Here is a 23,646-nt window from a genome sequence, read left to right as displayed (position 1 = left end):
AAAGGCTGCTTCTGAAGCCACACCTTTTTTTCACCTTTTTTGAAATTCTGTTTTATAATCTTAAAAAAGTTGACCTGCCAACTACATCTTGCTGGCAACATCTATTGCCACATCCTTATTCAGATACAGTTTCATTATCATATATGATGATTATATTATCAATATTCAGTTATGCAAGTATCTGAAAAAGATCACTTCCTGAACGAGATACAGATGACTCAAGTTGAAAAAGTTGTACTGAATTTTGGAGAAAATATCTTTGTTAAAGAATACAGATACATGTAAGTCTCTCAGAGCCTGAGGTGCACATCGGTGTCAATCTGCGTTCCCCTGAGTTCTGATGTAAATGTAAATAAGGTGTCTGCTGTTTAGCAGTGCAGCAATCTACATAAGCAGGATCTATGGATAGTGGCCCATTCACTTTCCTCAAGGCTTTGTTAACTCATAATATTTTTTCTTTAAGATTTATGCTGTTTAAACTTAACTTTGATTGTGAAGTTCCTACTGGTACACCTCTTTTCTGCTAAAACTGTTGTAAACCAAACTTGTATGGGAAGATGGGATTTCGTACATGTCATATCCAGGTTTATAAATTATTATGCTTTTTTTTTTCTTTTGAATGCATCTAAGTACTCAACTGAAAATATGTACAATGTGCTACAGTGGAGATTACATGATATTGTGCAGTTGGGATTGAGAATTAGTTTTGTACTGTCATATGACCTTGTGTTATACAAGCCCTAACTCAGTATTTTGGTAAATAATAATATAATATATTCTACAACCTGTTTTTCTAACGACATAATGAATATGCTAGCAGTCACAAGATTGGGTTGAATTCATGGGTTGGCATTCGAGTATATTTTTTCTTGCAGTGAGTACAGAGATTAAACTTGAAAATGCTCTCCTCGTGCTCATTCAAAAGAATAGCAGGAGGAAGGAAGAGTTTGGCTTTAAGTGGAAAAGGATAGTCCCTCCTTGCACTTGCACACTGAATCAGATAGAGACAGCTGCAGAGGGAAGATATGCATTGCAAAAACCAGATCAATTGGATTCAGTCACATCCAAATGAAATTACATCAGTCAATAACCTTCCTTTCAAGTTACTGAAATCTTCCTGGCCCAAATTTCTCTTGTCAGGTTACTGAGTTTTGCCAGTGATTAAAGTATCTTGAAATTGCTTCGATAACATCAAGGACCTTGTTGTGACAAGGTCTGTAAATGCAGTCTCTTAAAAGAGAAAGCTGGGTTTCATGTAGAGTATTGAGTGTATTGACTGAAATTTTTTTTCATGGCTTCTCAGAAGCTTGTATTCACAAAGACAGTGCAGAATGAAGGAAAATGACACTTTTATTAACAAATGAAACCATTTCACATATGCAATACCAATATTTTTATTTAATCTTTTATATAGGATGAGTTGTTTCTTCTAGGCTTTGAAATAGTTTGAAAATGTGTTCTTGTTTTGAAGTGGGCATAGAAGTACTTGAAGAACAGAATTCTGTAAATAAGGACTATGGTTAGTCATATTTGTTTACCTCAGTCAACATGTTTGCGCAGTGACCATCTCTTAAATGTCACTATTTATGCTCCAGTGTGGCAGTTATTAAAATGAAGCAGAGCTTTTCTGTTCCTGTGATACCTCAGATTCTGCGACGTTCTCTCCTACAGATAACCTTTTACACTCTAATCAATGTGTATATTAGCAAATAGAAATCTGTAACCATTCAGGAAGCATTTATTAATATTTATAACTTGATCAATACTGAGAAGTAGTAATTAACAGTGTCTAGAAGACACATTGCTCATCATTGTTTTGGGGGTCTGGGGTTTTTTTTTTTGGGGGGGGGGAATTGATTGTTGGTTGGTTTGGGTTTTTTCCCCACTAAAGGGCTCTGAAACTATCATCCATTTAATGGAGTTGTGGGTGCACATTAATTCCTGGGATTCAAGAGGTGTACCTTGAGCAGCCTGAATTTTAAAAATGCGTATTACTTATATCACCTTCAGATGGTTTGGTGTTTACTGCAGATACGGTTCCTTGCCTTCTAAAATTGGTCTTTGTCAGCATTCCTCTATAATTAAATAGCTCTATTTTCCCTCTCTTTCATTACCATCTTACCTCATTAAAGTTTTCCCCAAGTACGTCTCTAGGCTTGATGGACGGACTTGGTGAGAGATTCCTAATGGTGTAAGGTATGCTGAAGCAGTTTCCTATCTTCAGACCTTTGAAGATAAACTGAGCTTACATTGTGGTTGCAAATGTATTTTATTTGTGCCCAGTGAGCAGCCAAAACCATTGTTCTCACAGCAGGTATTTCACCTGATGAAAGCAGGTATTAAAATGGCTAAAAAAGATCAAGGATCAAAACTACTAACATAATCATTATATTTGTCTGCAATTTGCACTTTTTCAGTAACTTACATGAGAGCCTTTGGCAATTGCAGTAGAAAGTATTGAAATAATTTGTGGGGTTTCTTGTGCTGTAAATTCCTTTGAAAAGGAAATTTGCACATATTCATAGACAATACCCCCATTACATAATATTTACTTAACTGAGGAAGCAGATTACAGTCATGTGTGGTTAGGGAGGAGAGCGAGAGAGGTTGATGTTTCTTTCCCTTTGTACCAAAACTTGAAGGAAAGTGCTGTCATAGTTATTTTTGTCCTAGAATGAAGGAGATCTGGGAGAGAGCAACTCTTCTGAAGGACCAAATAGGCAATTGAGAACCTCCCTGTTGAAAGCATCTATCACGTCATTATCTGTGATGCTTTTTCTATCTGATATTTGTTCCATCTGCTGGTGAGAAAGGAAGGCTGTTTGGTTTTACTCACTGTCCTTATTTCAGATTTTTGCCTTCAGTAAATCCTTTTCCCGACTAAGGCTGAAAATGCAAGTTCAGATATTGCAGGCAGCTCTAGGTACTGCAGTCAGTAGACATTAGAGTGGGTGTATAGGTGCTTCAGTTCAGTGTAAAACCTCTGTAGTGCATTTCATCACATTTGAGTAAGTGCCAGGAGCATATTTAGAATGGGAGCAGTTCTTTGGATGAGGGAGGGTGGGGAGATGGTACGTAGGGGTGAGAGAAAAGCAAAAGCAGAAAATGGAACAGGATAAATGTCATCAATGTGGGAGGTCCCACGAAAAATTTTTATTAAGTAGCTCTCCAAAATCAGTCGTCAGTTACCAGATTTGTGGGTTATAAGCTTGAGAGCTATTGTATTTATCCATTTATATTCCTTTGTCTTTTACCAATCTGTTGCTGGTTACAACTGTGTGTAAACAATGAGTAGTGATTTCTTAACTAAATAATACTTCGGAGATCAGAGGAGTGAAGGTAACCCTAAATCATGTAAAATAAATGATGTCAAGTCAGATTCTAAAAGCAATAGAAATGGAAAAATCATCCAGCCATTTAAAATTAAATTCCCTTTAATGTATCAGTAAATATAATATTCTTTAAAATTTCTTGATACATTGTTACCAATAAAAATGCAATACAGAGAAATATTATAGGAATCACTAGTGCAGGTGTAGGTTACTTACACTTCCTGCTTGATGCCTGTGTTCTTACAGCCTTACCTCACGTACTACAAAACATTAGGATCTTGGCTTTGCTCTATAGTTACAAGTTTCCTTTGTGAGCCTTGTTTGTCTTGTATTACTTTGGTTTGTGAGCTTATTGTTAAAATTTAACTTACTATTTTATTAGTTGAACTATGAAGCTGTTTCATACATAAAAGCCTGTGTTTACATAAGTATAATTTCAATATAAAAATAATGTATAAATATAAATTTATTTATACATAAGTACAATTATAAGTACATATGCATATGTATGAGTACATATAGATACATATATATGTGTATAGAAATAAAAACTTGTATTAAAAGTATGGATCACTGTATTAATGTCTAAACCTTGCTAGCTCAGATAGGGCGTAGCCCGTCACAGTCTGATGACCTCACTCCGATGGAACAGTTGCAGCTACTCAGGCTGTTGCTGAGAGGATAGAGGTGGCACAGAGACCTTGAGCTTATGTCAGATTGTTTGCTGATGTTACCCGTCATGTTTCTGCACTTGAATGTGCACCCCTGTCACCTCAGCCACTCTGAGGTGATCAGAACAAAACCAGTTGCACTCGCTAAGGGACGGGGATTGTAATAAGATGACTTCTAAAAGTATTTCTATTTTCCAGCTGAGCTTTTCTTCAGTTTTCTTAAAAAGTTCAAAATTGGACTGTAGTATTGTAGTTCAGGACACCTGATTTAAAATTCTAATTGTGTCCTGAGTAAGAGAGGAAGTGAGAATTGAATGGATTTACATGTACTACTTCCTTGCTGTCCCTGTAATTCTTAGACTCAAAATCCTTACACTCAACATTATTTTGGAAAGAACTGTTGTTGGAACATGCAGTGATGCTATGACTCCTGCTCATCAGATTGTTATTTTTCTATTTTATGAAAGCATGACAGCCGTTTATAATTTCTTTTTATTTACAATTCTACTTTAATACATTTCAAAGTCGAAAACAAAACAAATGCAGTGGACACTTTATATAGGTCTTTGAAAACTGATGTGTATTTGGTATGCCAGCACAGCTTAAAGACAGCATGGATTTTTTTTCTACTTAAAATCTCACAATGCTCTCAGTTACATTAATTTGCTGCATTGCAAGTAGTTTTAAAGAGTTTAAATGTAGAGAATCAGCACTTTTAAATTGTGGGGGTTTTAATTTTTGAAAAGTACATATGCCATGAGAGTGTCAAAAGACAGGAAATACAAATAGGAAAAAAAAAAAAACTGTTAGAACTTTTGAATTAGTGCCTCAAAGACGTTGTTTCAGAAGTGACTAAAGCTTTCTGTGTACTGAATTATTACATTGCATTATGAAAGAAACCCTCCCGTACTTAATGCTTCCTAAATCCTAAGACTTATTTTCTTTCAAATGCTACTCTATAAACCAGGCATTTTTTAAGGTTGTAACGCAGTACCCATGTTGTTTGTGCTTGTCGTGTAGTCAATCCCATAGCTGTATTTGTGTGGGTTTCAAATCTGAGGAAAATGTTAGCTTCAGAATCAAGCCTACTTGTATTAAATTGTTGCTTTTATGATTAAGAAAAAAAAGACAAAATTATCTTCTCTGTCTTATGGTGGACTGCCTTTGTTTTTTGAGCTGTATTGAGAAAAAGTTAAAAGGATGCTATACTTAACTCAGTTTAATGTTTTGACACTCAGAGACTCTTGGAAGTGTGGTATGAGTGTCTTAAACTGTTTAGATCTGAGCATACACATTGCTTGAATTTAGTCTGTTGTTAAAATATTTCATAAGACAGAGCAGAGCTGCTATGATCTTTCAATGTTAATATTTTTTTCTTATCACTTTACTGTGTAGATACCCTTCATGAGACACAACTCTGCCACAACTCATCCTCGGAGGCAATCGTGGAAACCTCTTTTATAAAATGATTTTTAAATGTGGATAAAGCTCTCAATAGAGTACCTAAAGTAAAGGAGAACAGCTACCTTGTCTCTACTATAAGCTTATTATGACAAAAAGTTGAGTTTGCTTGTCAGGCTTGGATAGAATGTAATTGATTGGTTTGTTATTTGGACTGACAAGGTAGTTAATTTGCCTGCATTTTTTTGCACTAATCAGGAACATTTCGTATGTGCATTGTTGAAAAATCCCGGATAAATGTCTTGTCAGAATTGTCCTATTAAGTAATGTCTTTTTCCCCTGTGCTTCCTTGGCAAATGATGTTATACAATGCTTGGATTCACTGAAGAGTGACAGAAGCCTGTGGGACTTACTTAAATATTGTGCATTCCTCTATGGTGATACCGAATGAAATAAGCAACGGTTTGCCATCCGTCTGCCACTCTACTTATAAGCAGTTTAATAAGAACATTTCTATATAGAACACCATGTTGTACATAGACCTTACTGTAAAAAGGATTGTTTCCTAAAAAAAAAAAAAAAAAAAAAAAAAAAAAAAAAAAAAAAAGTTCAGTGATAATGAGACCTGTAAAACACTTGAGACTTACTATTCTAAAGGAATAGATTTGCCACGGAAAAATTGATTTTATGCTTATTAGTATGAACTAATTGTTTCTGACTTCAGACACTTGAGCAAATAGACCTATACCTATATTGCTTTCTGAACAATTTTTAAGAAAAAGAAAAATTTGAGTATATGCAGACATTTGTTTTATTTAGCTTACTTCTCTGGCAGTGTTCAGGACAAGCTTACCTCCTCACAATACAGATATGAAATTGTTATGTAAGTTGGGGAAGGAATGAAGAACTGATCACACAGCATGACAGCTGAGATCTTCGTCTTCGTCCGTATATATCCTGGTAGATGCAGACATAGTATTTTGATCTACAAATGGTACTGGTCCAGTTCTTAAATCTACAGTAGCAGTGTGTTGACATCTTCATCGTTTTCATCTTGAACTTGCTCGGAAAAATTCTACTCAAATGCAATCACACTTGTAACTTTGATATATAATCATTGAATTTCTTGAGATGTGGTGGTTTTTGTCATCTATCAAGGCACATTTCCATTTGAAAATATTTTTTAAACTTAAAAAAGAAATTAAATGCTGTAATAAGTCATAGGAGAAATATACAAATTTGTGTATACTTATCTACAAGTCATATCTTACCAGGGCATTTCATGTTTGGATATTATATTAAATAAAATTAACCTGATGTCTAACACGTCGTTTTGTTTTAAAAGGGGGGGTGGGATGATATCAGAGTAAGATTTTTGTCTGAATTATTAGAAATGCTTACCGTTCTGTCTTTGCAAGGCACACAGACACCTTTAAAATAAGGAAATTTGCACTAAGAAACAGATATTAATACAGGAATTTCATCTTTAAGAATCCATGAATCTGTCTTAGGAAGACGAGACCAAGTTTAGTGACCACTTGTCCAGAATTCTGGAAGTAAAAAGTTACATCCAAATGCTGTGCTAACAAGGGGGGGTGAGGGGGAAAGGTGTTTGCCTGTATATCATGCGAGTTTAGGAAATAAAAAAAAAGAAAAAAGAAAAAAGTAATGTTTACTGTGATTTATGATCAGTTCTTAAACTAACACAGTCTAGATATTGTAAGTAGGAGAGAATGATGAATGTAGCGTATCTTGGCTTTAGTAAGACTTTTAAAATACTTTTGTGTGTGACATTCTGCTAAATAAGCTAGATAAATATTCTGTTAATAAAGCTGCAACAAAATATGTAGCTGATTAGAAAAGTAGTCTGGTTACTGTGGACTCACTATCAAATCAGAATGATATTCCACTCACTGGGTTCCAGTCAGGACTCTTCTGGATTCCGCATTATTATATTTTTGTTAATTTTTGCTTTAGGGTATTAGGTGCTGGAATAAAGCATTTGGTTACATGTGCAGGTAATGCCAGTATCATGTGAGGGACTACAGTGCTAGAATTAAAAATGAAATTTTAAGAAAGCATCCAGAAAAAGCATGCAGTGCAGTAAAAGAAAAGGCAAATCACTGTTTAGTGCATGATTACAACACAAAGAGTAACTAGTTAGGAGATAGGCCTTCAAGAAGAAGGTATGGGGAACTCTGGATCACAAACTGATCATGAATCAGACTGATGATATCTGAGATGTACGAAGAGGTGTTACATTTAGCACATGAAAGTACTCCTCCTGAATATTCAGAGGACTGGTATCTCACCCTTGGAAAAGCCTCAGCTAGCCTATTCAGTCCACTTTGGCAAGAAATATGTAGAGAAAGTCCAAAGAAAACTGAATTGAATGATAAGAAGACTACAGGAGACATAAATGAATAAAAAAGCATAGAATAGTTGGATTTCTTTAATGTAGAGAAGACTGGGGAATCTGTCTTCAAACAGCCTAAATTAATACAAAGATGATGAAGATAGAGGTTGCTGTAAAGAAGGGAAAAAAGAAGTTCTTCAAATCTGGTCAGACCAAAAATAAGTTAAATTATAGAAAGATGATTTGGGTTAGGCAATAGAAAGGGTTTTTTCTAACAATATGAATAAATGCACTAGAAAAGTTTGTTAGGGAAGTTGAGTAATGTCTGCTGTTAAGAGGATTTTAAGGACAGACTAATGTGTGTTAAAAACTAGTTTGAGTGTTGTTGGTACTCCCCTGGGCATGCTTGATACCCTAAGGTGATTTCCTGCTGTGTTTTGTATGTTTGTCCCCAGTACAGCTTCTTTGTAGGATTTTGTTCCTTTCTTGGCGCTTTCTTTTGACAGTAGGTATTAGTTTAGTTTTCAGTCTCTCTCATTTGTATGAATGATTATGTCATTTGCCTCTTCTTCTGGAAAGACAGGTGTTAACACTCAATATTTCACCTTTTGAAAGAAGTTTGATGGCAGTATTCAAAACTGTAATGGACTTCTCTAGTAGTTCACAAACAGTACACCATTCAGGGTAGTTGTTAGTCTGAATACCTGAGAATGGCACTATAGATGCAATCACATATTACAACTAGAATGTACTTCAGAAAAAATAATGCAGCGTTTGCTAATAGCTTTCTTAAATTTTATACTCTTCACTTTGTCAGGGGAGTTATCCTGGTTCTTTCAGAATTTCCTGGTTTTCCCAATAAAGAAAATACTTTGGACTTTTTTAGGGGCTATAATTTGTGTAGTATTGTCTTAATACGTGTCGTGGAGGCATTGTCTTCAAAGAAATTCTTAATAGACTTCAAAAAATACTATAAATATAAGTTCTATCCAGTAGCTGTATAATATTAACAAAACCAAACACATTTGACATAGTATTTACATGAATATATTCCCTTTGTGTATGTGGGCCCTTAATGAATTTTTCAAAATAATTTATCAAAGCCATATGTTTTATAGTTTTGAAGTACTATGAGAGAGACCGAAGTGAACACTCCTTGCTGAAAGGAAGCTGTTCACTTACAGGTATAGTAAATAAAGTTTCTTTATAGTGTTCTTATAATTCATTGTGTACGTGCAAACTAAGTTTCATGAAACAAATGACTTGTGAACCATTCCGAAAAAAATCTGTATTATATAGGAATGTAACATAACAATAGCCCGATAGCCAATGCAGATTCTTCCTTACCTATAAATAATCAATGTTAGCTTTTTGGATATGGGGGTTGTTTCTTTGTTTTAGTATTAAAAAGCATGAATTAAATCAAGTAGAAGAGGTGGCAGTTTGGGGTTTAGCATAATAAATTTAGCTACACAAATGTCTGCCAGATTAATGCTTCTTTTCTTTTGCTCATTTGTGGTGTAATTGATTGACACTATTTGTCAGTTCTGTTAAAATGAAGTATTCGATGTTTAGGTGACATGATGATAATCATCTGTGGAGTGGGGAGTAGAAGCTACATAGATTTTTTTTTTTTTTTTTTTCCTTTTGAATTTATGGGTCGAATGTTTTATTTACCTTTTTTGCTGTAAAGTAGAACTTCCTAGAGGTCAAAGCCATAGAAATTCATGCTGCTATGTATTATAACTACTACTAAATACAGGGGTTTAAAAACAAATTATTCATGTAGCAGATGCTGAAAAGTGTAGTGTAGGTACTCTGAATGAATGAAGGTTTTTCCACAGGATTATTGTACACTAAGCAGAAAAAACAGTCATTTTATTAATGCCCTTGAGTTTGGATAGAAATTTGAGTAAGTTAGAGATGATACAGTTTCCCACATCCAAAACCATACAGGTGCTATTGTGAAACTACTGTTAGCTGAAGATCAGCAAGCTCATCCTGCTCTGTTAGGCCATGTGTCCATCTTGCCCGTACACTGTCTTCATTAGTACTAGGTAGATATAAAAACCAGAATATAATAAACATCTCGCGTCTGGTATATTCTGTCATCTTTCAGCAATGGCCGTGTCCCCCTCTCTTTCAGGCGTAACAGACGAGAATAAGAGTCTACTGACTCATCGAACATTATAAACTCTGGAAGTCATGGACTTCCTTTTGTATGCTTGCATTGTACCTGGCATAAAAGAAGTTTGAGTCTGGCTTTTAACTACTTTGTATAATACCATAAGCATTATCCTTTCCAGAAAGAGTATTTCATTTACTTAAAATTATGAAAATATTAGAATCCAGAAAGATTCAGGTTGGAAGGAGCCTCTGGAGGACATTTGTTCCAGCCACCCACTCAAAGCAGGACTGACCGCAAAGTTTGATCTAACCTGGAAATTAGATCAAGTTCCTTAGAGCTGTATGCAGTTGAATTTTGAGCATCTTTGGAGATAGAGAGCCTTTCAGATAACCAGTACCTGTGTTTGAAGAGGCTATATAATCGGGCTATATCCTCATTTATATTTAATATTGTGTACATGTGCAGTCATGTAAGAATTTTGGTGCTGGAATCTGTCACTCTCCTGATGGTGAAGTCACCTGAAGCTTGGCTGGCCTATGTGAGAAGACTTGTAAATTATCCCAGTGTTAATAGTTTCTTAAAACTGTTCTGTAGAACAGAAACTGCAAGATGACTTGACCGTCCATTTTTAGTTGTTATGCCACTTATAGGCAAGGCAAAAAGTGTAGAAATCAGGAAAAGGAAAAACAGCTTTTTCCATTTTATACTTAATATTTTTTTCCTATTTTGACAATATTCTGCCTAAAACCAAAAGAGTTGCTAAGGATCTAGACCTTGTATTTTAAATTAGAGTCTAAACACAGCACTGCATCACTTTTATTTTGTGCTTGGCCTATGACATTTCGCAGCAAAATGAAAGCAATTTCTCTTGGAATCCAGGAGGCGGAATTGAGTTTTGGTGTAGAATGGCAGGGTAAGATATGGAGACTTCTCTTCACTTAGCTTCATTTTGTTTCAGATGTCAGAAGAGAAAGCTAAATACAGTGTTTTTCACATATTCCTTAATGAAAAAGTACTATTGTTTTAGGATCCTCCCTCAGTAAGTAGAATAAATGTGCTTTTTGGACAGCATTTATTACCAATGCAGTAAATACACGATTGTGCAGTTATTTCACCATTAGATGTTTAATTTTATTCTTTAAATAAAGGCATAGGAAAGTGCCTTCTTTGACATTACACGTAGGAGTTGCTAATATAACCCATCCCATAGTATTCATTCCTATCACCCAGAATTTATCACTTCTGTGGTCTGGTTGCAGTTTAGAAATCACAGGAGCACTCCTTGCCTGCTCCAGTCCAAAGTCAGTCATCTTGGTTCTACCATTTCAGTTCACTTGAGTTACATCGGCTTACTCTGTTTTTTTGGGGAATGCTTACATGCTCCTTTCCATTGGATCTATCCTACAGCCACTAATAAGAAACAAAATGATCATACTGCTTTAAACTGTCATAGCTGGCTTGATGTTGTTCATCTGAACCCGAGAATGTGCTGCAGTTTAAAATGAACCCCCGTGCGTGTCTCCAGCTGTTTGCAGTTTCAGAGGGGGCCAGCACTTGGACACTGAGGGGTTAAAGGAGAGATCAGTGCCTGAGAAGAAACTTCCCTTCCTCAGGTGTTAAGAGCCTCTAGACAGAAATGGGGTCCACAACAAGCCAACAGGGAAAGATGCATATCAATAGTTAAATCCACACCAGTGCTGGAACAGCCATGGTGTTGCTTCCCCCAGCTCATGGTGGAGTGAATGCACACCCAGCCCACTGCCATCCTCCGAGAGCCTAAAAATTCTGGATTAGATTACTTCTAATTTTGTGCTCATTGATTCTAAATTTGCTAGAAGAAGGCTTATATGACAAGTTCTCTGATTTTAATGGTGAGGATGGTTTGTCAATATGTATCAAAGTTTTTTTTTTCCATTAAAGTAAATCTGTCTAAGCTGTTGTGATGAATAGAGAGCAGTATATATATTTTGCAATTTTGTATTTTGTTCAACATGGTACCTTTTGGCATGACACTGCAGACGATGTGCAATGATGTGTACGTAAGTGAGAGATTTTCTGTAGTCTCTGAAGCATATTTGGAAAGTTGTATTTAAAGATAAGCTTATTAATGTTGTGTTTCAGGGACATGTAGGTAATTACTTTTACTGCTATAGATGGGTGATGCTGTCTTGTGAATGCAAAATAGGTTTCTTCACTCTGGCTGAATCAGCTCTTTGTGGTTTTCGATGTTATTAACCAGTGACTTGCAAATGTGCCAGTGATGGGCAGGTTTTGCATTCGCTGTTCCTCTGTAGAACCACAGGTCTTTTTCCCCAGTGCTCGCAGGAAGACTTCTGCAGGCCAACTGATAAGACTCCCTCCTGCGCAGGTAGATGCAATGTAATGAAATTGGATGTGTGTGCTGGGCGTTGTAAATAAAATGAGATTGACCCCAGCCATTATCTCATTTATCTCATTTACATTGTAAAATCAGTATCTACACTATTGATTAGAGCATAATTAGTTAATTATGAACAGGAAAATGCAGAGTTATGTAGGGCTTGAGCACAGCCAGCTGTACTGCTAAAAAACTAATAAAAACAATCCAAGGGCATGAGCAGATGGAGATCACTTTATTAAAGAACAGAGCAGACATATTTCAGGTATGGAAATGCCTAATCAAGCTGTCTTGCTGGGAAAATGTGGCTGACCTGCATTCTATATTTTCATGAGTGAAAAATGTTTTCTTTTATTATTTTTTAATTTATTAACCTAACTCCTTCAGAATCCGCCTTTCTTCTTCACACCCCATTTTCTGGCTATATAATGGGTGTATATCTATCCTCATTAATTGCTGGAATGAGGTACACAGCGATTTCTAATTTTGATGCATAAAGTAATTTCAGCCTTGTTAAAAAATTGATAGTAAGCAATTACCTGTCAGTTAGAGGTAATTTAGGAGGTTAGGTTAGCTTATCTTTTTGTGGAGCTTGGTTTATATTTTTACAAAGTTTTCGGTACAACTGCTAGCCAAGCCACTGTGCACTTAATTGCATTTGTAAACCATGTACTTAACCACAAAAAAAGTTATCCACAAATAATAGCAAGATAAAATATTTGCTAGTTTTGAAGATGTGACCTTGAATCCACAAGGATAAAAATTTTAACTTTTAAAATGGAGGAAGTGATTTCTTTCCCTTTTTCAGTTTAACTTGTACTATTAAGCTGTCTTCAGGATGGACGTGGATGATATTTGTAAATGACAGTGCAGTGTGGCTCCTTTGCTCTGTAAATGTCCGTATTGTGATTGATCTGTGAGTGCATTTACTGAAAGGCTGCAAGACTGTCAGTATGATACCTTTTGTGACCCAACAATTTCATTCTCTAATTAAGTTGAAAGTACTCCTTGTGTCCTTATTTTCTGAACCTGATAGTGGATTTTCTATCATTTTGTGTCGCTAGACAAAAGAACACAAATAATAGTACATACTTGAGGGCTTAATCTCATTTTACTAGTGCTATTTTAACCTAGGTAATAAGGTTTTCTTTCAGAATTAAGAATTCCAGTTTCGTCTGTACTGTGATGTGTGTAAGCTTCACATTTTGTCCCAAATCAGTCTCAGCAGATCAAGAGAGTTGCCAGCCAGCTAGGGCATTATCTTTAACCAAGGTACAGTGTGTATTCATCCGTTTTCCCAGCATCATGTTTTGGGAACTTCAGAATCAGTGGATTCGTGTTCCACAATACAGAATTTGTATTCTGATAAAAAACAGTATGAAGGAAGTGTTTTAAAATATATAGTATAGTCTCATTTTTATCACCATGCAGCTTTTTGTGTTTTGATACATGAAAATATGCTTTTTTTTATTTGCATTTTCTCATCTGTGCAGATGCAGATAGAAGCTATTAGTATCTGAAAACTTTCATATAGATATTTTTAACTCATTCTAGGAAAATGCTATTTTTCTTCTGCCAAACTAAACAGCTTTGAAGTGATAAAAATTAATGACAATAAATATTAAAAACATACAGCTTTAGAATGGCGCCACCAGATCTATATTTAATTTCATAATGTTCTGACTATTTCAACCCAGCCTTGCTAACTCCCTCAGCGTACTTCTGAAACGTGGCTGAAGTACCACATTCCAGATACAAAATGGGAGAGATGTAAGAAGAGATGGCAAAGCGTACTTTTAAAGGGGAAATGTTTTCTTTTGAATGTATAAACACTTGTGTTTGTAGACAATCACTTCAGAAAAAATCTAAATTAATACTGTTTGAAGTCAGATGTAGATTTTAGGACTGTGCTGAAAATACACTAAATCAGTCAGAAACAGTGTGATGCTTTATTTGGTGTTGCTTTGAGGATCCCAAACAGTCTACAGGAAGGGAGTTCTGATAAGCACAGCTCAAATGCAAGCACTTATGTGAATAAGATTCTAGATATAGAAATAGGTTAGTAAAAATATATTCCTTTCCAGATGAGAACATTGAGGCTCAAAGGAGGCTTAATCTTTTGCTGAAGGTCACACACTGTTGGGATATGGGAGTATAACCTATCTCATCTGCCACTCTCAACCTTTTTATTATTTTAATATGCCTTTCACAAGAAATAAAACCACATATAGCTGATTGTAATTAATATATCTCTACAGTAGAACTCTTATGTCTTAAAAAACTGAGAATGGTTTCCTTTTTTAAGTGTTTTCTTTGTCTTGGAATTATATTGAGTTATTGCTAAACAATCCTAAGGACATGTATTGTAATATGGTATACCCTGTTTTTAAAAAATACCAAAACTATGGCAGTCCAGTGTTGCGTACTGTGGACAGGTAGATTATTGCTTTTAATTTCTACTTAGCGGAAGGTAGTACGTGCCATACTCTTACCAGTGCTCATGTCTTACACATAACTGCTAAAAATAGAAGGCTTCCCTACCAAGCACAGCCTTGACAGCAAGAAAAGAAAAAATATTTGCTTAGGTTAAACAATCATAATCAGAAAAGGGTTACTTCTTTTTATTTGGAGACAAATCCCTGGAGAAAAGTCACATGAACATTTTCTTTAGTTGAATCCTCTTTCTGTGATGCACTGTGTGTTCTGTTGATAAATTACATCCCTCTGTCTTTGATCTGATGATGCCTGTGCCGTGCTATTATTGCAATTTTTGGAGATTTTTGTGTTTGCATGTTTTGTAGAGGAGAAAATGAGTGGCCAGGGAAGCAGAGAAAGAAAGTGTAGAGGATTTCTTAGCAAAATTAATGCTTAAACATTTACTCTATTTCTTATTTTTGGATGATTTATATTGGCTTTAATTCAGAGTTTAAGGACATTTAATGAAGAGAGTATTGCAAAGTAAATTTGAAAAAAGCTTTCTTATTCACACAAAGGAATACAGGGGGATATGCAAATAAAGTGAAGTTCAGTAGGATATATGAAAATCTCTATTTGCTTTTTAAATCTTTTTCTCATTTTAAGCATATTATCATACTGATTTAAAAATTCTTTCATGGAGCACTTGTTACACTGTAGCGTTTCTTCAGTGCTGGTATATTAAGACTGGGTGAGCAATAGCTATGCTATATGTTTTGAGCTTTTTATATGGACCATACATGCTACAAAACACTAATGAAAAGTTTATTAAAAAAGAACCTAAAATCGTTGTGTGTACATAGGTCTGTTTTGTAAGTGAAAGATCACAGTGAAATCCTTTTAAATTAATGCCCCCTTCCAGAAAATTCAAAGTGAATCAGAAAACGTTTTGTGCATTTATTTATCAACCACCTGGTCCTGGTGTAAAAAATGTAATTCATAGCTGTAAGTTATACTTGAGTTGCTGAATATGTAAGCAAACATTTCACACAGTTTTCCTTGAAAAAGTAGATGTGTAAAATAGTGTCTTAAAACGATGAAAAATCACTATGTAAAAAAATCAAAAATTTCTGAAAATAAATGACAATGAATGACATTGAGGTATCTAAAAAATTGAGCTGGTTATAATTTTTTCTTTAATTTGCAAGTCTGTGAAATAATGTCATTTATAGAAGGTGATGACAAAGGTGATCTATGAGTGTCTGCATCAGAATATTCCAAATTAGGCAGAACCTACTTGAAGCGATTGTGTTTGAAAATACCCCTTACAGAAAATGGATTTTCTGTATCCTGATAATGGATCAGGAAATCTTGTGCTGAGAATTGCAGGGAAGCTCAATCTGAAATAGCTAGAAGTACCATTTATATATAAATACATATTTTGGTTTTCTGTTGCAGGTGTGATGAATGCAGGCTTTGCTACCATTTTGGCTGTCTAGACCCTCCCTTGAAAAAGTCTCCTAAACAAACTGGCTATGGATGGATTTGTCAGGAATGTGACTCTACATCCTCTAAAGTAAGTTGATTGATCCTGTGAAATAGTTGAAGTATTCTGGTTTTAGCGGTCTTACTTAGTATCTGAAATGTTTTTTTTTTTAAATACTATACATTGGTCTGCTCTGAAAAACAGTAGAAGGTCATAAAATAATGATTTCAGATTCTCTGTATAGCAGGTAAAAAACAGAATGTATGCAAAATGGAAATAATCAATAAAGAGAATTTTACTATCCCAGTTAAATGCTTTCTTTTCACATTATGTTCTCTCTGAGAAAGGAGTGAGTATGGATACTATATCTGGATTGGTTACATCACTGACAAGTGAAAGTATTTTGGGAATAGTATAGAATACAAACCTCTAAGGACAGATATAGAAAATACGTGTTGTTCTAAATAAATGAAGATGCTTTGAATTACTAAACTTTTTTTTTTCCCCCACTGGAAAATTGTATGAAGGTTGTTAATAGTTTATATTGATTGGTATGCCTTGATCAAATATAACATTTTAAAACTCAAACTAAATTTTTGACATAGATTAACTCTCTTTAATAATATTGACAGTAATAGTATGCTTCTGTAGTACTGACTTTTCAAAAAATAAAGATTTTGATTCTTTGTTTGTCTGTACAGAAGCTTCTTTAGTATTGGCATTCTTTTCTATCATCACCATAACCTGTGAAGAGACACTTTGCAATAGATTTTCAGAATTGGATTTACGAATGCATGTTAAAGTAACAAAGCATTCTAAAAGTCTCTAAAATTTTACAGGCTGTTCTGCCACTTTCTTTGTATTTTGCAGAATTTTTTAACTAGTAAGGAAGTGACTCAGTATTTGGATGCACGAGGACGCCACTATGCAGGGATGTTACCATAAGTTACCTGTTAGCATACTTCAATACTTAAACTCTTACATGATGTTAGTCTTAAGAATGGAAGATACTAAATGTTCAAAGAGAGATATAATTTTTTTGGCTTGCTAGTGTCCCTTTCCAACTGGAAAAATCTGGTATTCGGTTTCAACCCGGGGGTTAATCAAATTGTTCTTCTGTAAGGAGATATGAAGACAGACATCGGAAATTAGCTGTCCACTACAGTTTGGACATCAAGCAATCTTTCTTGAATACCACTTACATGCAACGGACGTTCCAAGAGTAAATTAAAATTGTTATTGAATTTCTGTCACCTGCTTAAACTAAAAAGGGTTCTTGATAAGGTTAGTTAAAATCTTCCGTCTCCTGTTTTCTTGTCTTCTGAGTAAACAAAAAAACCCAGGGTTTGTAATTTGTAAATGTGTTTTCCAGGAGATTAGCACACTATGTACCAGATGGAATTTTAAAAATACATTATCATGTAAATTAAGTATTATTGACTTCACTTAGCGCAGGGCGTGTGTTAGTTTTAAGGTGCGTGTTAAAAATACAATGTTGTGAAGAATAAACAAAGTTTATTGTTAGAATGATGATACATATTGTGTTATCTTAATGATTATTACAAATTTTAAAAATGCTTGTTATTGTATCTAATTTTCTTTTTCATTCATAGAGATTTTTAATGAGTAAATTGAAATAAAGTCTTTCACACTTTCAAGCACAGGCAATTTGAATTGTATATGAGTGAAAATGTAATGAACATGCAAGACACTGAAAAATTGTCTTATGGGGACTCCTTGTGGTTTTGTTTAGTCACTTTCCCATAGCTTTTCCACACAGCTGTGCAGAGAAATTTCTCTGAAAAACCTATATTGCTCTCTATGCTTTAAGAAGTCTTTTTTATGTAGCTTCTTTTTGGTTTATTTTATGCTACATAACAAATTCAAACAACATGGTGTTGAATTAAACCCCTTACAGACCTTCCTTAATGTGAATATATTATGCAAAGGATTAGGGCTTTGTTTATGTACTTAATCATTTTCAAGTTCAATATTCTGTATGGCTTTAGGATTGTGTATTATATATCCGCGCTTTTGCACAGCTTCTCACAGCCAGGAGGAGCTGATACGATAAAGGCTTTTTCTACCCCTTACTAGAGAGGGTAGTCTCTCGAATGTGTACTTAGAGCTCAGAAGATGAAAACCGTAGAGGAAGTTGCGTTGTTTGCTGCACTCTGCCTGACCTGTGGATGAATTGCAAGCCTGAGCCACCAGCTATTTCAATCTCTCAGTCACCAACTAAATCCAATTTTTGGTGTGTCACAGTGAAGTTTCTTGTACGGATTATAGCAGCAAAATGGGATTGAATTTCCAGCTTTGGCCAAGGAGACTATTGTTTAGTTTTCATTCCTTCAACTTTGTTCAACTGGTTTGATCCAATTTGAATCACTGTTATAGTATACATTTTAAAATTCCCTGACAGTACCTTCTGTAGCAGTGTTGGGCCTTGAAAACAATTGGTCGGTAAATTACGCTATTTCAGTGACAAGAGGGATTATAGTGCATGGCATATAATGGTTCAGTTAGGTTTTATTTCTAATTATGAATTTCAGTTTTAGATGTTCAGGAAAAGCATACTGCTGACAACGAAGAACGTGCTTTTATTTCCAGATTTTGCTAAACACTTGTGGGTGTCAGCAGTACAAGGGATTTAATTTAGCGGTAATAAACATATGCTTTAAATTGTTATCTATCAGAAGTGTTGGACATGCTACTTCCATTTTGCTCGTACTAGTCGCAGGACTCTCCAGCAATTGTGTCGGTTTTTTCCACCAGCGTAACATATTCCCATATTACCCTGCCTGTCAAGTAATAGACAGACAGTGACTGTGCTGTAGGGCACGAGGGCAACAGCTTCTCTGCTGGTAATACTCGCTGTCACTTCTATGGAATGGGTGATGCTCACTACTAAGGTCTGACAAGCTCTCTCATCTCAAAAACATTGCAGATTTTGTTACATCACATGAAAGCTGAAGTAAACCTCTGAGCTCTCCATTTCTATAACATTATCCACCTACCCTGCGAAAGGATTACGGTGTGCTTTCAGGATTGCCAGACAGCACTCTAAATCATAAATTTCCAGGTAGTTTCACACAGTGATGTTCAGAAGGAATATAGAACCTTATTTTAGTTGAATTTAATAAAAGTAAAATATAAACCAAATTATTCAATATTATGAGGTGGTAATATTCAGTAGGAATAAATGTGGCCTGACCATTTGTTCATTATGTGCGATAAGGGTCTCATTATATATGAGATCTCATTAATTATTAGATGTGGATTCCTTTCTGTTGCCTTCCATTTAAAAAGTATTGTCTAAAGTATCTCCTCCAATTTAATTTAATTTTGCAAAGGACCAAGGCAGCAGAAGAGTTTGAACATATATCATGGTGGTTACAATGGCCGTGCTAGTTAGGTTTCTATCTGCTCATCTTTGCGTATGATCTATTTTGCAAAATGCTGCAGAGTGTACATGTCAGGTCATTATTTGAGTGCTGCAAGATCAGCTGCCTTGTCTCTGGACTTCTGTTTAGTTTGCTTTTATTTCATCTTTTTACTGTATTGCATTTTCTCAGTGGAAATAAATTGTCAGTATATATGCATAGAATTCTCATTTAAGCCCCTCAGGAAATATTTTCTGGAACTACAAATACATGGCAAGTGATATTTTTTGTACACCTTTTATGTTGGAAAAAAATCATGGATGATTTTACTTGTCAGGCAAGTAGAAGCGTTTCTGTGGGTATATCTCGTTTTCATGTAGTGAATAAGCAAATGTAATTGGACACTGTAATATTCAAATATTGAATACACTGTTTAACATTTTAAATTAAAAATAATTTTTAAAATGTAAAATGTATTTCAAACCTTTTAATTTGACCAGATAAAAAGAAAAAAAGTCAGCCATTCAGTTTAGTCCATGGAATTTTATTCTAGTAAAAAATAAAGTTGGTGGTTAAAAAGGCCTGTGAGGAGTGTAGAAGTTTCTCATCTACTCATGAGTTGTGCAGGTGACAATCTCATTATGGTTTATGGAATTTAATCTTTTTCATCATGCCTTTTTTGCAAACTCAGGGAGCATTTTCTTACACGTGTAGTTTCATACAAGTATGTTAAAAAAGTAAACAATGAAACAAAAAAACCCCTGATGTCAAAATTTAGGAAATATCATAATTAAGGTGACATGCAGTGCTTCAAGTCCTTTTGTGGCCATGCGTGAATTTGCAGCCGTTAATCACTTCATGCTGTGATGTTATTTTTTTTCTCTAGGACCCCTGCCTTCTCTGATTTAGCTGTTGGAGATCACTAAAAGGGATTAATTTGTGCTGAGTATTAGGAAAAGATACTGTCTTTAGGTTTTGCTGGGCACGAAACCGAAGTGATGATTTCAGGAACAGAAAAAAAAGGAAGCTTGACCTTATGTTTGAAGTAGTTGAGTTGTGACCAGAAAATTGAATTTCACCTTCATCTCACCCCAGAGCTCCTGTGAGTGCTAGAGAAATAAAAATTTTCAAATGTTTAGTAATTTTGTCTCCATGTTTGCTGTTGCCCAGCTTGGATCCCTTGACCCAACATGCAAAAATGCTGAATTCTCAGAGCTGCGCTGGGTGATGGTGTAAGCTATGTTTTGAAAATACTAAGTCTCCATAACGATGTGATCTGGACGTTGCAAATTGAGTAACTAATTCAATAGAAATTTTAATTCTTACTGCGTCTTGGCTTCTGTTTTGCAAAATGTCACTACTGCTCCCTTATTTTAGACATTTTCCTTAGATTTGGATGAATTGTTCTCTGGAGCTGCCTTTTCCTGTCCCCTGACTATAGGAGGGAGCCAAGACAGTTACTTTAGATTAGCAAGGGTTATCGTTTAGGTGGGATTCTCCTTGCTTGAGTACACACAGAAGATGATTGAATCAGCGTTGCATGGACAGACCTTATCTGGGCATTAACTAAATGTTTGCAACAATGTATTTTCAATATAGCCAATATCTTTAACATTTTTTTATATGCAAGAAAACCCTATTTGAATATAATATATGAGGCTGGCTCACAGTGGTAGTATATATGCATGCTTAATAATGTCTTAAATATGTTTTATATATGATATATTTTATCATTCAATACAATGTGATTTTAAGTAGTTACATTTAAAGTTACGTCTTTCAAAAAATAAACCAAAAAATCCTTCAAGGTCTTTTGTATTAATTTAAACTTGTTTCATTTGCGTACTCTGACAAAGGGTGACTGCAACTGAAAAGAAACTGTGACCCTAATTTAGTCAGCTTACATCAGACTGCCTATTGCATCAGAGCACCTTCTGTTGAGAACACAACATACAAGCAAATTTACTGCCACCATGGCAAACAGCATTGCAGCTGAAAAATGATAGAAGAATACTGCTATTAAATCTGCTTGCTGATACAAGCAGAACTTAATAGAATGGAAAAAAGTTCCATTTTTATGCAACATTTTTCAGCCAGAAGTTAAGAGTATTTCAAAGTGGTTTACAGAATAACAAACTGCATAGTGTAATTCACTGACTGCATTTGTAAAGGTAGAATCTGTCTTCACTTTTACTAGCTGTGGATATTATGATCTCTTTTATTATATGGTCATCAAGAATGACAGACTTAAACATTTTTTTGTGTATTCATATATTTTAAAGTTGGTTGAGGAGAGTTGAATTATGCTACGTAAATCAGATTAGGACTTTGGTTTCTTGTGTGACATGGAACAAAAGATGGGTTTTATATAGCAACTGGAAAATATGTGGTTATTTTGAAATCGTTGGTGTCTTCCTAGGTTTGTGAGGAACAGTCAAACGTTGGCACTGGAATGTTTTCCTTACAATTGAACAAGAAAAAATTATCCAAATCTGTAAGGCATGTGAAAATTTACTACAAGTCCTTAGACTACTTATTCTCCATTTTAAGAACTTCAGTAGTGCCAAACCTTGGCACAGAAATGAATTTCACTATCAAAATAGTAAAAAAAGGGGTGAAATTGCAGTGTACAGTAATTCTTATCAGTTGGCTGAAATATTGCCAACTATGTTTTAATATTTGCTCCCCAGGTATCATATTTAAAAAAATGAGTTGGCACAGCCTCTGTTATTTTCTGGCAAACAGGTATGATAGATCTATGTAATGAATAATTTATACCATAAAGTGTTCCAAAAATAATCAGCCTTGAAATTAACTTAAGATGGGACTTGATTTATGAATAGCGGATAAGCTCAGCATAAAGTTAGTTGGTATTAAATCCCCAAATTAATCCAAATAATCAGATACACTTAGTTGGCATAAGAACATTCCCATAGTGTAAGTGTGAAGCTTAGGTTTTAATGAAAAAAAACGTTAAGCACTGTAAAATATTTCTGGAACAGATGCTTATTTTAAATATTTTAATTCTTCTCCATATCAAAATCAATTCTATCAGTTCCAACACTCGATGTTACTGACTGCCAGATCCTCATCATCACCAGTGCTTGTACTTCTTCTTAGGTGCAGCTTAACTGTATCAAAAAAGTATAGTAAAAAATGGGCAGTGCAGTACAGTACAGCATTGTCTTTCTCATAACCTTGTCTGAACAAATCTCTTTTTGACTGTTTACACAGATGATAGTACATCTAATACCAGCCAGAAGTTTAATGAAATTGGAATACAGGGATCTTTCTCTTAATGAGGTATTGTTGTTCCAAATGCAAAACCAGATTTCTGATTTTGAAGCATAACACTGGGATAGGTCAAAGAGTATTAATTAAAATGTTTTAAAAAATGAAGTACCAATTAGGAGTGCAAAGTGAAACAGATAATTTTTTCATGCATTAAACTTTGTTAAAAGACATCAGTTACAGTAAACCTGGTAAGAGTCCGTTTTCCCAGTGGTATATTCTTAGAAAATTAAGACTGAAACTATTCACAGCTGTTTAAAATAAATATTTTTGTCAAAAAAGCCTCATTTTAATGGTACTTTAATGGTCCAAAAATTGCTTGGTTTTCAAGATTCATTTTCTTCTCCATATTTTTTCTTATCCAGGGGATTGAAAAAAATCACGTGCTGCTTAACTTCATTCACTTTTTCAGAAATAACCCAACACCACAGAATTTTTTCCAAAAGCTGAAACTTTGCACGCTCTCATGAGTTCTTTTTCTTAATGGGAGAGCTGTAGTATCATATAGTGCCTTCCATAATGCTGAATATGTTATGACAAAAGCAGGAGGAAAAAATATTTCAAATACTACTGAAAAAAGTGATTCATTCTGATGTCATTATACACCCACCCCACCTCCCATACTGCCTTTAGAATGAAGCAAATTATTTTTTCAAGTGGCTTTGTGAGAGTCTCACAAATCAAATTATTACTGAGGTAGTCCTGCTTTTCATAAGTTGTCTTGACAGTTTTGCTTTATTGCAACTAAAAATGTCTTACTGAAGTAAAAACAAACAAGGATGGCTGCAATTAGAAGCAACCTTAAT

The 23,646-nt window shown here is 34.9% G+C and overlaps 1 protein-coding gene across 1 annotated transcript in view; it reads left to right on the top strand.

The window, feature by feature from the left end:
• Positions 1 to 23,646, top strand: part of PHF14 (PHD finger protein 14) — a 172,360-nt gene that overhangs the window by 95,408 nt on the left and 53,306 nt on the right. Inside the window, 1 exon segment of the mRNA XM_075746098.1 lies at positions 16,139 to 16,256. Within this exon segment, the coding sequence (XP_075602213.1) occupies positions 16,139 to 16,256 (118 nt within the window).

The sequence above is a fragment of the Balearica regulorum genome, chromosome 2, assembly GCF_011004875.1.
Source record: "Balearica regulorum gibbericeps isolate bBalReg1 chromosome 2, bBalReg1.pri, whole genome shotgun sequence".
Lineage (NCBI taxonomy): Eukaryota > Metazoa > Chordata > Aves > Gruiformes > Gruidae > Balearica > Balearica regulorum.
Note: the sequence above shows the minus strand (reverse complement) of the source record. Positions and strands in the feature narration are given on the sequence as shown.